The sequence below is a fragment of the Erigeron canadensis genome, chromosome 1 (genome assembly GCF_010389155.1).
Source record: "Erigeron canadensis isolate Cc75 chromosome 1, C_canadensis_v1, whole genome shotgun sequence".
Lineage (NCBI taxonomy): Eukaryota > Viridiplantae > Streptophyta > Magnoliopsida > Asterales > Asteraceae > Erigeron > Erigeron canadensis.
The window spans coordinates 52,702,450-52,717,050 of NC_057761.1; the positions used below are offsets into that span (position 1 = coordinate 52,702,450).

The following is a 14,601-nucleotide window of genomic DNA, read 5'->3' on the forward strand; positions in this document are numbered from 1 at the left end:
AGCTTGTGACCAAAAACACAAACAACATAGGATGGGAGAGAGAATACAAGTTCACAAAATACAGCCAAAGAGAAAATAAAGAAAAAATAAAAAGTAAAGAGAGAATTGAGAGTTAAGGAAAATCAAGAAATGCACAAAACACAAAGTAAATCATCCTTCAATCAAGACCCACCAAAAATAGACATAAAAAAATATACTCCGTATATTTATTATCCTAAAATCAAGATCTGAGAACAGAAAAATCTTGGTAAAATATGTATACTTACGGGTACATTATTATATTCCATAGTACATGTGTTGTCTTTGGTATTATTACACAGCTAGCTCAAATTTATATATGTGATATATGAAATGGCTTGTATTAAATTACATAGATATTGTTCATAGCATATCCCACATATTATGATACTGTACACATGCCATTATATTATACATTATACTATATCTATATATCAATCCTTAAATGAAGAAGCATGTAAGCAACGTCTAAAATCATCAATTGCATGCCACAAATACCAAAATATGCACTCTTAACGAAACTGTGCGCGTGCGACGATAAGCATACAACCCGACAAGCAGTCGTATGTGCGCAAAGAATTGAATATATCGAAAACACCAAAAGATTTAGGTTTAAGATGCCATGATGATACCGTAATACACGTATATGGTTTGAGCGTTTATGATGAAAATTTTCGCAACAAATGCTGATAATAATGTATTTATATGACGTACAGTTTTAAGATGCTCTTATAAATGTATATGGTATGATGAAATGCGATCCCATTGCCTTGGGATGCACTAAACACTTGGATAATTACATTTGAATGAAGGAATGCTTATAAATGAAGAAGGAGACCGAGCATTAATATGTTGTTTTCGGGTGTATAGAGTTACTTTCGTTATTGGATAAATTACCAGAGATTAATATTTATTGGACGTTAAGGAAGAAAAATTAAAAAAAAAAAAAAAAAAAAAACCCATCAGAATCATATTTAATTATTTACATTCAAATATGGAATATTGGAATCTTTCCCTTTTGTTTAAGTTAGTAGTTGACCCCCCTATAATTGTTTAGTTTAGTTTCATGACAAGATCAAATGGAAAATTATACTTAGTTTAGTTTTTAAATAGTTATATGCAAATAAATAAACCAAGCTATCGCCGACCAATAACATGGTACATTAATCAATAAGAGATTGCTTTCATATATAGTTGTTTAATTAATATACTAGATTTACTACAGAATGCAATCAAAAGGACATAATGTAATTACTATAATTAATGGTATGCTTCACATTAGGAGAAAGAGAAACAATTAGTGCCATTTACCTTAAGGGGTACACAACCTTTATGTGATTCAAGTGTTACATACGTGAGAATGCTCAAAACACAACCAACTAAGACAATCCGGGCACTCCATACGCGGCGGCCCAATGGCTAAAGGTATGCATCAAGTGGTCCAAACCAGATGGATGGCCTAGCCCAGTTAACTCCAAGTCCCGAAGAAAACCCACCCGCCTGAAGGCCGACCGGTGGTAAAAGCCGGTCGCCCTTGGGATTGAACTGGTGGCCGAGGCCCCGCCGATCTTCCTTTATCGAGCATGGCGTTGCTGAGAAAATAGTATAGACAGCAAGGACTGAACCTGAGTCACTTAAAACACATTACCACAACAACCAAATACCGTTGGCACGATATGAATGCTTAAACCGAAACTTTTTTACAAATTTTTAGCAGTATGCACTCGATATGGATGTAATGAAACATATATAGTTTTCCTACGATACAGTCAAGTGATAGTTACTATATCATATGTAATGAAACTATGTTAAACACGCTTACAGAAACAAATGTTGTCAAGTACTCGTATCAATATTACAAATAACTTCAAATGATGTTTCATGGAACCAACACATTTCATATCTTCACATGCAAAGATTTTTCAAATCATTGATAATAAGGGGTTAGGAAAGTACCTTCCTTGATGATTATGTCAAATCTGAATCCGTACTTACAGTTGGGTCTAACCTGTCAAAGTGGATAAATTAAGTAAATAAATTACTGATATTAATAAAGATTTCAAGATGCTGTAAATGGAATGAAAGTACTACTGATGTGCTGTGATGATGATATAATTTAAGACCAAGTATTATTAACTTTACCAACTTCAGATAAACCTTCTATACTTATAACATGGTATGATATCATTCCTGACATCATTATTATCATAACAAAACAATGCTGTAAATTATGCTTTTTTTTTTTGCAAACTAATAAGATGTTATATATAATATAATATAATATATATATATATATATATAACACATTCTCCTATTACCATTCTTCAAAAGAACCTGTCTCTGGTTTTCCTTTATGCAGTAAATCATACATGGAGGGTGGAGATGTGTTTAGAGTTAGCAGTGCACGTATAAGCAGTTCTAACATATGGAGAAGTAGCGGCAGAGATATTTTTTCAAGATCTTCAGTGGAAGAAGATGATGAAGAAGCATTAAAATGGGCTGCCATAGAGAAATTACCAACACATCTTCGCTTAGAAAGAGGCATATTAACTGAAGAAAAAGGGCAACCAAGAGAAATTGATATCAAGAATCTTGATTTGGTCGAAAAAAGGAATCTTTTGGAGAGGCTTGTGAAAATCACAGAGGAAGATAACGAGAAGTTCTTGTTAAAGCTTAAAGATCGCATTGACCGGTAATCTAAGCTTAGTATCATCATCATGCATCGTTTCTTGTAACTTTTTATAAATATATATTTCTCCTGACATTTGGATAAACACAGGGTTGGGCTTGAACTTCCAACAATTGAGGTCCGTTATGAACATTTGAACATTGATGCAGAAGTATACCTTGGTGGCCGGGCCCTGCCTACCGTATTTAACTTTGTGGTCAATATTCTACAGGTGGTTATATTGTCCGTTTAATCTGAACGTATAAAACTTTTACAGCTTCATTCAAAGTTCACTGCAAACTAATCTTTTCTTCCTCTCCAGGGATTAATAAACAATCTGCATATTCTACCCAATAGAAAGATCCCATTACCAATTCTTCATGATGTCAGTGGTATCATCAAGCCGGGGAGGTGAGAATCTATATAACAAGTTTTGAAATTAAAAAACTAATCTATAACACCTAGTGTCACAGAGAATCGTATAAAAACATATGGTTTATGCAGAATGACATTGCTATTGGGCCCACCAAACTCAGGAAAAACAACACTCCTTCTGGCTTTGGCTGGAAAACTTGGGAAAGATTTGAAAGTAAGCGAACATTTTCGGCTTGTGAATTACCTATAAATGAAGTGTTGTTTATGAACTCTTTTGGTAATTTGATCATCAATTTTGCAAAAATGCCAGAAATAACATACTAACTCTGCCTTTTTTTTAAAAAAAAAAAAAACTAACTCAGTAACTTGCAAGAGTCAATGGTGTTGAATTAATTTGTGGACACAATTGTCTACAGGTATCAGGTAGAGTAACCTACAATGGGCATGAAATGAAAGAGTTTGTGCCCCAACGATCATCTGCGTATATAAGTCAACATGACCTTCATATTGGAGAAATGACGGTCAGAGAAACATTAGCTTTCTCTGCCAGATGTCAAGGAGTCGGATCAAGTTATGGTCAGTAACACAACTACAAACATCTAACATACATATGTATATATGCACCATATGCATATAGTCACGCATTACAAATTTGACCAACCTGGCACATGACTTCAAAAATTTTGCAGAAATGTTGGCAGAATTGTCAAGGAGAGAAAAGGATGCAAACATTAAACCGGATCCTGATCTTGACATCTACATGAAGGTGAAGAAGGAAACAATCATTAATAAAGATAAATATATTCCATTTGGACCTAATAAATTCGTAAAAAAAAAAATTTGTTTTTAATTCTGCAGGCAGCATCACTAGAAGGACAAGAGGCTAGTGTTGTAACTGAATATATTATTAAGGTACAAAAATTAGCCAGTGTTGGATATGAATTAAGTTCAAGGAAGGCATCGATATATATTTCTGATTATAATCTTTTCATATGAAGATTTTAGGCCTTGAAGTCTGCGCCGATACCGTAGTAGGCGATGAAATGTTCAGGGGTATCTCTGGAGGACAAAAAAAGCGAGTCACAACAGGTACACATTATATAAAGATAATCAAAAGTGTTAAAAACTGGATAACAAAATGATGATTATTTCTTATTTGGTAAAACTGAAATGCAGGGGAAATGATGGTTGGACCAGCAAGAGCTTTGTTCATGGATGAAATATCAACTGGATTGGACAGTTCAACAACTTTTCAAATAGTGAATTCGATTAGGCAATCAATCCATATTCTTCAAGGAACTTCTGTAATATCACTCCTCCAGCCCGCACCAGAGACTTATGACCTATTTGATGATATCATCCTTCTTTCGGATGGACAAATTGTTTACCAAGGTCCCCGGGAAAATGTTTTAGAGTTTTTCGAGTATATGGGATTCAAATGTCCCGAAAGGAAAGGTGTTGCAGACTTCTTACAAGAGGTAATTAAACCTTTTAGTGTATATTAACTTGAGTTTTTTTGAAAAACAATAGTATTGATTTCACCTCATGCTTGATTATCATAGGTGACATCAAAGAAAGATCAAGAGCAATACTGGACAAAAAGAGATGAGGCTTACATTTTTGTCACTTCAAGAGAATTTGCAGAGGCATTCCAGTCATTTCACATCGGAAGAAGGATAGGGGATGAACTTGCTACTCCATTTGATAGATCAAAAAGCCACTCTGCTGCTTTAACGACAAAGAAATATGGTGTCAGCAAAAAGGAATTATTCAAAGCTTGCATATCGAGAGAATACTTGCTTATGAAAAGAAACTCATTTGTCTATACATTCAAGATGACACAGCTCATTTTGATGGCCTCTATTACAATGACCCTATTTCTAAGGACTGAAATGCCAAAAGATACTTTTATTGATGGTACGATTTTCATGGGTGCTTTATTTTTTGCATTAGTCACAATCACATTCAATGGTTTCTCAGAGCTATCTTTGAGCATTCTAAAACTTCCTGTGTTCTACAAGCAAAGAGATCTTCTGTTTTTTCCTGCTTGGGCTTACTCTATACCGACATGGGTTCTAAAGATCCCGGTCACAGTCGTTGAGGTTGCCACTTGGGTAATTATGACTTATTATGTCATAGGATTCGATTCAGATCCCGCAAGGTAATGATGATTAATAAATGAAACAAATGGTTAATTCTTCATTTCTACTCTATTTCATATGATGCATGTATCTGATAATTGATTTTCTTTTTATACCTTTCTGTAGGTTCTTCAAACAAATGTTTTTGCTCATATGCATTCACCAGATGTCTTCTGCTCTATTTCGTTTTATAGCATCATTAGGAAGAAATATTATCGTTGCCAACACATTTGGCTCATTTGGATTACTAACTATATTTGTGCTTGGTGGATTCATCTTGGCACGAGGTAATATATATACATAATGTCACGGTCATCTATCTTCTATATTGTTCAAGAACTTGTACAGATAAGAGAAATATTACACAATGTACTTACCATTCGAAATCCATTTTCCACCGCAGATGACATAAAAGGTTGGTGGATATGGTGTTATTGGTTTTCACCTATGATGTACGGACAGAACGGCTTGGCTGTCAATGAATTCCTTGGAGAGAGTTGGAGAAAGGTAAGCATCATTCAAACTAACACAATGTGGATGACATTATTAATCAAGTGAAGATATATCATTTAACATGATAGTTATTTTGTAGATTTCTCCCAACTCTACAGAAACAATTGGTGTTTTGGTCCTGAAGTCTCGTGGAATTTTCCCGGAAGCATATTGGTATTGGATAGCTGTAGCTGCTTCAATTGGTTATATGTTTCTATTTAATATCTGCTTCACCCTGGCTCTCGAATATCTCAACCGTAAGGATTAAACTTAGTCTACATGTTTTGTATATGACATTAATCTCCAGAAAGAAAAAAATAAGTGTACATTATTGAATACCTGTTATGCAGCCTTCGGAAGTCCCCAGGCAGTTCTATCCGAAGAAAGCATGGCTGCAAGACAAGCTATGAAAATGGGACATTCAACTGAATTATCAGCAAGACTTCCATCTGGTGAATCATCGAGAACCAGAAAACGTTAATCTATATTACAGAGCTTGTAATTAGTAGTTTAAACATTACCTATATTACAATATGCAGAAAAAAAGAATGAAGTTCGAATGTCATCGAGAGTGGGAAACATTAATGAAGCAGGCGATATAAAAAAACGTGGAATGGTTCTACCTTTTGTACCCCTTTCCATTGCATTTGATGATATTAGATATGCAGTCGACATGCCACAAGAAATGAAAGCTCAAGTTGTAGCCCAAGATCGGTTAGAACTATTGAAGGGTGTTAGTGGTGCATTTAGGCCCGGAGTTCTTACAGCTCTGATGGGGATTAGTGGTGCTGGTAAGACCACTTTAATGGATGTTTTGGCAGGAAGAAAAACTGGTGGTTATATTGACGGTAGAATCACAATCTCTGGGTACCCAAAAAAGCAAGAAACATTTGCTCGTGTAGCAGGATATTGTGAGCAAACCGATATTCACTCACCACATGTTACAGTTAGTGAATCCTTACAATACTCTGCATGGCTTCGGTTACCTCCTGAAGTTGATTCAGCAACCCGACAGGTGAAATTTAATGATATTTAAGACTAAATTACAGTTTATCTGATGGTGTAAGTAGAATATTTGATGTTATGTTTTATCATGTGTAGATGTTTGTTGAGGAGGTAATGGAGCTAGTTGAGCTGGTTCCACTTAGGGAAGCACTTGTCGGATTACCAGGAGTGAACGGGCTTTCAACTGAACAGAGAAAGAGATTGACTATTGCAGTCGAGCTCGTAGCTAACCCGTCTATAATTTTCATGGATGAGCCAACATCGGGACTTGATGCACGGGCTGCAGCCATAGTCATGAGAACGGTTAGAAACACGGTTGACACAGGAAGAACTGTGGTCTGCACCATACATCAACCAAGCATCGACATCTTTGATGCTTTTGATGAGGTAAGTTTATACCAAGTACTGATGTATTGCATTCCTAATTGAACCTTTTTTTTAGAACGGCATTCTATCCTACTCCTAATTATACCTAATAAACTATTTTTATCGCATACAGTTATTTCTGCTAAAAAGAGGTGGTGAAGAAATATATGTTGGTCCATTAGGCCGTCTTTCTTCTCATTTGATCAAGTACTTTGAGGTTTGTATGATAAGCATTCTTAAATATTTGATTCTTAGGCAAGCTTAGTTGAACTATGAGCATAAAATATCATCTTGAATGAAGGAAATCAACGGAGTTCAAAAAATCAAAGATGGATACAATCCAGCAACCTGGATGTTAGAAGTGACTTCAGCAGCACAAGAAACAACTCTGGGGGTTGACTTTGCAGAATTGTACAAGAACTCAGAATTATACAAGTTGGGTGATAGTGACTTCATCACTTGAAACTCTTATTACTTGGAATTGCACAAAATTGCTCGTTATCTGACTACCTATCTATATCTCTGGCAGGAGAAATAAAGATTTGGTTAAAGAAAGCAGTAAACCGATACCTGGTTCTTCTGATATTGAATTCCGTACCCAATATTCACAATCGTTTTGGACACAATGTATGGCATGTTTATGGAAACAGAATTGGTCATATTGGAGAAACCCCCAATACACTGCTGTGAGGTTCTTATTTACAACCTTCATAGCTTTGATGTTTGGCACAATCTTCTGGGACATGGGATCCAAAAGGTAAGCAGGTCGAGCTAACCAACGGTGATTATAAAGAATAAGCAAAATAGACCTTCTATTAAGCTTGTTTTACTTCTACAGGAGGAACCAACAAGATTTATTTAATGCCATGGGTTCTATGTATGCTGCTATACTTTTTATTGGAGTACAAAACGCGACATCAGTGCAACCAGTTGTTTCTATAGAAAGAACGGTCTTTTACAGGGAAAGAGCTGCTGGGATGTATTCGGCTTTGCCATATGCTTTTGGACAGGTACAATATTTGGTTTTTCAACATCCATATCATCGTTCTATTGTATGATACTTATATCTAAAGTATTGTACAGGTTATGATCGAGATCCCATACATCTTTGTTCAGACTATTGTCTATGGGCTCATTGTTTATGGAATGATTGGGTTCGAGTGGACAGCAGTCAAGTTCTTGTGGTTTCTATTCTTTATGTACTTCACCTTCTTGTACTTCACGTTTTATGGGATGATGACGGTTGCAGTAACCCCTAACCACAACTTTGCTGCTATCATCTCCTCGGCATTCTACGCTATATGGAATCTTTTTTCAGGGTTTATCGTTCCACGAACTGTAAGTTGAAACTCTAATATTTATCAATACTTAAAAGTTGGTTGTCACTAATAAAGCTAACTCTTAAACTATTTCTCATATATTAAACAGAGGATTCCCATATGGTGGAGATGGTACTATTACATATGTCCTATCGCATGGACATTATACGGTTTGGTAGCTTCACAATTTGGTGATATAACAGATAGGCTCGATACAGGGGAAACAGTTGCAGACTTCGTCCACGACTTTTTTGGGTTTGAGTTTGACTTTGTTAAATATGTGGCAGTGATCATCGTCGGATTTACTGTTTTGTTTGGGTTCATTTTTGCATATTCCATCAAGGCATTTAACTTCCAAAAACGATAGTAAACCCGTTCTCATGTTCATTGAAAATGAACCCACTACTAGCCAGATCCCGAAAGTACATGTAAGCAATGGGGAGTATGTAAATCAAGAAACTTGTTATATTTCCAACCATCTTATATTACTTAGTTACTTGTCATTAGTTGAGTTAGGTGTCCTACTAATGGCTAAAAGTCATGAGCCTCTATATAAATGGAAACATTACAGTGTATTTATTCGGAACATAAGGAAGAAATTTTGAGCACATTTTTCATCATTTTAATTTAGGACTAAGTGCATAAACGGGTATCCAAGTTATGGACTTAAGACTGTATATATCAAACTTCCAACTATTTGTTGATATATGCATATATAGTTCTGTCTTTAATCAAGTAGCCAGTGTATTTCTGAAATGACGACCATATAAAGTTGTCACATGGACAAAACCTGTGTCAAGTGACCGTTTTACAAGTAATAAAAGATCACCAAAAATCAAAACCTATCGATAGTTCGATACATATGGCAAATGAGTAAACAAATGTGTAATACAGAGAGGAGATCTCAGGGACATTTCATCAAACAGGTTATAGGCATTATCAAACAGGGTAAAAATAAGTGCTAAAAGGGCAAAAATGTTACCTTGTTTATGTGGGACTTCGTAGAATAAATCACAGGTGGGGCACGCTTTATAATGATTGGCTCGCAAAATATAATCCGGACAAACTTTTAAAGTGAAACACGCAACTTTGCAAACTATTTTGTGTTTGGGATTTGCTAACGTGGCTAGACTATCTCCAATGGGGATGTTTTTGGCGCTCTTGGGTGCCTTAAGATATCCTTTGCGGTTAAAGCTTTTTCAAAACAAAAGATTTTTTGATGCATGCCTTTAGGTGTCCTTACTTATATTTTTTTTTGTTTTTAGTGGAGTTAAAGGATATGTAAGGATGTTTGTATGGTTGGAGGTAAAATTATAGGATTTTAAGGATTTATACGGATGTGTAAGGATATAATGTGGCAAGCATTGGAGATAGCCTTATATATACGTATGTTTAGGCCATGCATGGTAACAGCCTAACGGGTGACAACGGAGTCGACGATGGTGGAGTGGTCATGTATAAATGTAAAACATTTATCTATGCTCCTTTATAAAGCAAATTGGCTTTAAGGGAGTAATAACCTCATAAGTTGGAAATGCCCTCACTTTTACTACATCTTTATATACCATTTATACAATTGTACTGAAATACCCTTTAAGAAATAAACCCAAACATACACATGAATCCCCCTTCCCTCCTCTCCTCTCATCTACCAAAAATCAAACCCCCAAAAAATAGAATACATCTCCGGCGGTACAATTTATAGATGCTTCCTTTCCCCAAATCCCCCAACCCTAAACCCAAAAAAATACACACAATATATCGATGGGCGTCTCTCTCTGATTCCTCATCATCACTAACAACCACAGTCGACGGATTCTTCATCACCACCAACACAGCCTTCTGGTAACCATATCGCCGTCGGTTCATCATCACCACCACCACATATGTCTTACACCATAACAGATACCACCGCATCCAACATCTCCCCGATACATACATCGAGTTTCTAAAGATGGTGTGAGGCAATACGCAGTTAAGAACAGTTTGTGCTTTTCAATGCATTTTTTGGATTTTTTGATTTATTACATAATTTGTTCTTACGCAATACATGTTTTTTTGTTTTGTTTCAGTCTCTAATTTTTCCGATTCCTACTTGATAAATCCCAAAAAATCAATTGATCCCATGATATTGTGTTTTGACCATTTTTATGGCTATTAAATGTCGTTTTTCATATTTTTAGTTAGATATAGCTACAAAAGACCTATGTTGGTTTAGTTTTCAGATAGTTTTTCGTTAGATCTTTGTAATAAAAGTCACTCTGCTCTGTATTTCATTCCAATTTTGATTAATGAAATTGATTGTTTGTCAAACTGCCTAGCCGTTTCACGTAACGGAATTTATATGTCCAATGTTTCGTCTTTCATTAGAATATTCACCATAATAACTTATTATTTGTCCCTCGCAGTATTTTTGGCACCTGGCCAATTATTATGCTTATTACAGTCTACGTCCTTGATTAGCTTAATGTTTTTATTTTATATATTGAGGTGTATGACGGGCACAAATACATTGACGTTTTTGAGCAAATTTGCGAGGACGATATTTGGTACAACATTTCATCTGGCAGAGTCCACTACGTGTGTATAACCTTGACGACACCGACTTCCGTACTTGCTATTGTTTCTTATTGATAAATATGTAAGCTACTTTGGTAAGTCTTCCTTTTCAATCAGTTTTAAAATTCATGTAGTATAATAAAATGTAGCATTACAAAATGGTCTGAGCTACTTAATTCCAAGCTACTTTATTTGTTTCTTTTGTTTACCTGGTCAATTAATTGATAATATGTATCACCAGTTCACCACAACTATATGCACATAAGAATCATGTAAGATCATATTGCCTTTAGTTTTCTACCTTTCATCTTTTTGATCATCACAACTTGTAATACAAGTATAGTTTTGGTAACTATATATTTGGCATCGTTTGACCTTTTAATGGTTTGCGCTTGAAGCTTTGTGAATTTTAATTACATTGATATTAATATTGAAGGTAGTTTATATACGTTCATTATCATTATTTTTGGTAGTGCTGATGTTAAACTTTGTAAACATTCGTTGATCACAGTTGAGAGCTAATCATGTTGATCTTGATAGATACGGGCCATCCGCATTCATTTAATCCACACTACATGCTCTATATGGAGAATGATCAGAGCTCAACCTTGGCAGAGAAAGCCTGCATGCATACTGGTATTAACTTTAGGACATAAATTGTCAGATTATTGTTTTATCAAAATTTTCTTTTTAATGCTTTGTAGTAAGAAGTGGAGTTTGGCGAAAGCAGTTTCAGCAGAGAGTATGTCAACTGATGAAGCACAATGCTGCATCCATCCATCAATGCCCTGCCATAAAAACGAAACCCATTGATGTTGTGTGATTTAGGTTTCAAGTAATATGGGTTTATTCACCTCCTATCAATCGGTGGAAGCCATCTTGATGAACTCCTCGTGGCTCTGATCATGTAATTCATGTAACAGACACCTGCAGAGAACAAACATTAAAGTTTTCAGCTCGGTATATAATTTAAGTGTATAAGTATTAGTTAAACATTTTTATCAGGAAAAAGTAGAATTAGAGGAGAATATGATGTTTTTATGAAACAAAATGTGTATGAATTCAACCATGAGTAGAAGTATTTTTTATACTGATTATTAGTGTCTCCACGTCAATACGTTATCTCTTAATTTTTGGTAATTAGTTAACGTCTTTGTTGTATTTTAGATTCGTTCATCAGAAAATAAGATGGAGTTCAGCAGGAGCTTGAGCTATTAACGTCTGTTTTCTTATTAACTTACTTTGATTGGCCATGTTGCTTTTTGGAAATTATATGGTATGTGTTTATACTTTATAATGACAAGTACAAGGAATACAGGAAGAAATAGGGTTGTGGTATACGTGAAGAATGGGATAGAGGCCATCATTAGCTTTATTTGTTTAAATCCTTTGGTCACCGTTATCTTTACTATCGAGTCCTGTTAGGTTCTAGATGGCCGAATGTATACATGCATTCTATTAAACAGTTCTCATTTTTGGATGGCATAGACCATTTCTTTGATTAGCTCATAAATTTCATGTCTTTTCTTTTGTTTCTTGAAATAGAGCAAACCACCGGTCACCGCCACCACAATTGCCGCTGCATTGTGCGGGCACCCTTCTAGTGTTGTAAAACATAAAATGAATTTATGGGTTAATGAATTTATGTAAACATTTGATTTTAAAAGGAGCTAATGTAATTATTTTATGGGTTAATGAATTTATGTTGTTGTTAGAAATAACGATCTTTGATCAACAATGATAACAACAATTAACAATAATAATAGAAGATAAAAGGAAGAAGATGGAGGCAGAGAGAATTGTGTATTGTATATGTATTACAAGGGTTAGGGTTAAGCCCCTTATATAGACTATTACAAGGGTATAATAGTAAACACACATGATATATATATTTGTATATAACAGTTTTAAATTATTTCATTAAAATCATTGAATATAGGTAGAGATGAAAAAATAAAGTGATTGTTAAGAGGCAATATATAGTATTTTTCAACTCTCTTCTATAAATTTTATAGACAATTAGCACGGCACCCGCACAATGTGAAAGTGGTGGTGACGGTGACGCTCTGGTGGTGAGGGCGACAGATGTTGATGACAACGACTATTGGTAGTAGTGACAGTGTCGAGTGTAAATTAGTAAGATTAGAATCTAGGATGTAAGTTTTTTTCATTTATAACAATTTGGGTATTTTTCTAATAAGTCTTTCCATTAAAATAGGTTCATTAAAGACAATTAGGGTCATTTTCAATGTAACTTTCTTATAAATTTTTTCTAAAACATAATAAGTCTATAATTCTTATAAAGAAGTATAGAAATATACGTATAATTTGAAGGTAGTCTATTTACTTAGATAGAGGTAAAGTTGTTTACATTTTAACTTTCTCGTACAACATTAAGACATTAGGACTCAAAATCCATTAAAAATGATATTAGTTATTAATTACTTTACTTTTTTATTTAGTAAAGATGTATGTTAAACTGTAAAATATAAATTTTATACTTTGTTGCCATGAATACTATAAGAAAAACTTTAAGATGTAAGATTCACAATGTGTTTAATAGGTTAATAGGGTATAGTGGATTTTGCCAATTATTACGATTCACGGCTATAGTTAACAAAATTTTATATCGGTTGATAATTGTTTTTTTAAAAAATACAATATTTTGCTAGAGTACGTATATGTTGATCATGAGAAAAAAGAATGTTTGCGTCGTTGACTATAGTTCTATAGTACTATAGGCCAATCCATTTAAATTGGGCTGGGCCATAAAGCTATCACGACTACCAGAGTACCAATTACCAAATGATGTCTCTTTGTTCGTTTGTGCTATTTTATTTTTAATCATAAGAAAATTGAAATTGTATGTAATAATTGTGATAAAAACTTAATATCAAAAGGATTGTATCATTAGAGAGTAAATTATATTATACTGAATCAAATGCTTTCTAACACCAGCTAATAATGTATTTTGAGTCGATCGACATTTATATATTTGTGGGAGTAAATTGATTCATAAGAAAATGTACATAAAAGTATAATTTAGTGCCACAATATTATCTAACATACTGTTAGTTTTATCCTTACATAATTGCATCCAAAGTTCATTTTTTTCACGAACTTTCATATGGGATACAATATTAAGAAAACTCCATTATGTAATCATGAAGTTTCATACATATCGTATATAACGAGATGTTAATGATGACCGTTATAAATATTAGAGAGAAAAACTCCGAGACTGACCATCCTTGTAAACGAACTCAACACCTTATGTAAAACAAATAAATTTTTATATGTGTAATAATTAAAATCCTTAATGTGTATAACCATATTCATTAAAAGTTTATAGTTTAATATTATTATATAAATTTTTTAAATCATTTATGTTATATATGATGATTTTTTTAATGGACAAAATCATGGGTTATAGCGGTAGAAATCGTGTACTTTAATATAAGGTCAAAAAAGTAGTTTTTTTAATATATATATGAAAGAAATAATTTTTCATGTTATCATAGGTTTTCTTTCATAATCTTAAAAATTATCATTAAATAAAGTGTCGTTGGGTATTAAGATTAGTATAGATTGTAATAAAATCGATATCTTTAGAACCATATCTTAAATATTACCATGAGATATTGATTTTCTATAGATT

At 34.1% G+C, this 14,601-nt stretch overlaps 1 protein-coding gene and 2 long non-coding RNA genes across 17 annotated transcripts; 2 read left to right on the top strand and 1 right to left on the bottom strand.

The window, feature by feature from the left end:
• Window positions 1–1,233: 1,233 nt before the first annotated feature.
• On the bottom strand, window positions 1,234–6,050 carry LOC122599099. Of its 2 annotated transcripts, none has more exons than XR_006323867.1 (5): window positions 6,034–6,050; window positions 4,678–4,786; window positions 3,723–3,817; window positions 1,975–2,026; window positions 1,234–1,643 (listed from the first exon to the last, which is right to left on the bottom strand). It is a non-coding gene; the product is annotated as an uncharacterized LOC122599099 (long non-coding RNA). The 2 variants fall into 2 exon arrangements; XR_006323866.1 differs by lacking the exon at window positions 6,034–6,050 and adding an exon at window positions 5,580–5,844.
• LOC122599032 (pleiotropic drug resistance protein 1-like) lies at window positions 2,388–8,974 on the top strand. Of its 11 annotated transcripts, none has more exons than XM_043771479.1 (22): window positions 2,388–2,710; window positions 2,798–2,918; window positions 3,009–3,097; window positions 3,191–3,275; window positions 3,478–3,637; window positions 3,751–3,827; window positions 3,920–3,973; window positions 4,060–4,150; window positions 4,238–4,539; window positions 4,624–5,222; window positions 5,329–5,489; window positions 5,606–5,709; window positions 5,795–5,951; window positions 6,045–6,170; window positions 6,234–6,709; window positions 6,796–7,086; window positions 7,199–7,282; window positions 7,367–7,500; window positions 7,595–7,822; window positions 7,904–8,075; window positions 8,149–8,403; window positions 8,494–8,974. In XM_043771479.1, exons 1-22 carry the CDS (start codon window positions 2,388–2,390, stop codon window positions 8,749–8,751), a joined length of 4,347 nt encoding a protein of 1,448 aa, XP_043627414.1. In that variant the 3' UTR covers window positions 8,752–8,974. The 11 variants fall into 11 exon arrangements, with proteins under 11 accessions (XP_043627414.1, XP_043627422.1, XP_043627430.1 ...); XM_043771487.1 differs by having other exon boundaries at window positions 6,045–6,146; XM_043771495.1 differs by having other exon boundaries at window positions 6,045–6,146; window positions 6,285–6,709.
• A 1,014-nt stretch (window positions 8,975–9,988) lies between these two features.
• Window positions 9,989–12,058, top strand: LOC122610870. Of its 4 annotated transcripts, none has more exons than XR_006325460.1 (3): window positions 9,989–11,038; window positions 11,455–11,579; window positions 11,648–12,058. It is a non-coding gene; the product is annotated as an uncharacterized LOC122610870 (long non-coding RNA). The 4 variants fall into 4 exon arrangements; XR_006325459.1 differs by having other exon boundaries at window positions 11,484–11,579; XR_006325461.1 differs by having other exon boundaries at window positions 9,989–11,025.
• Window positions 12,059–14,601: the final 2,543 nt, after the last annotated feature.

What these genes read in the sequence shown, in the direction of transcription:
- LOC122599032 (XM_043771479.1), top strand. Translation starts at nt 2,388, where the DNA reads ATGGAGGGTGGAGATGTGTTTAGAGTTAGCAGTGCACGTATAAGCAGT. An exon ending in AGGAGTCGGATCAAGTTATG is followed by an intron (nt 3,638 to 3,750) that starts GTCAGTAACACA and finishes AAAATTTTGCAG; the next exon opens with AAATGTTGGCAGAATTGTCA. An exon ending in ATTTGATCAAGTACTTTGAG is followed by an intron (nt 7,283 to 7,366) that starts GTTTGTATGATA and finishes TCTTGAATGAAG; the next exon opens with GAAATCAACGGAGTTCAAAA.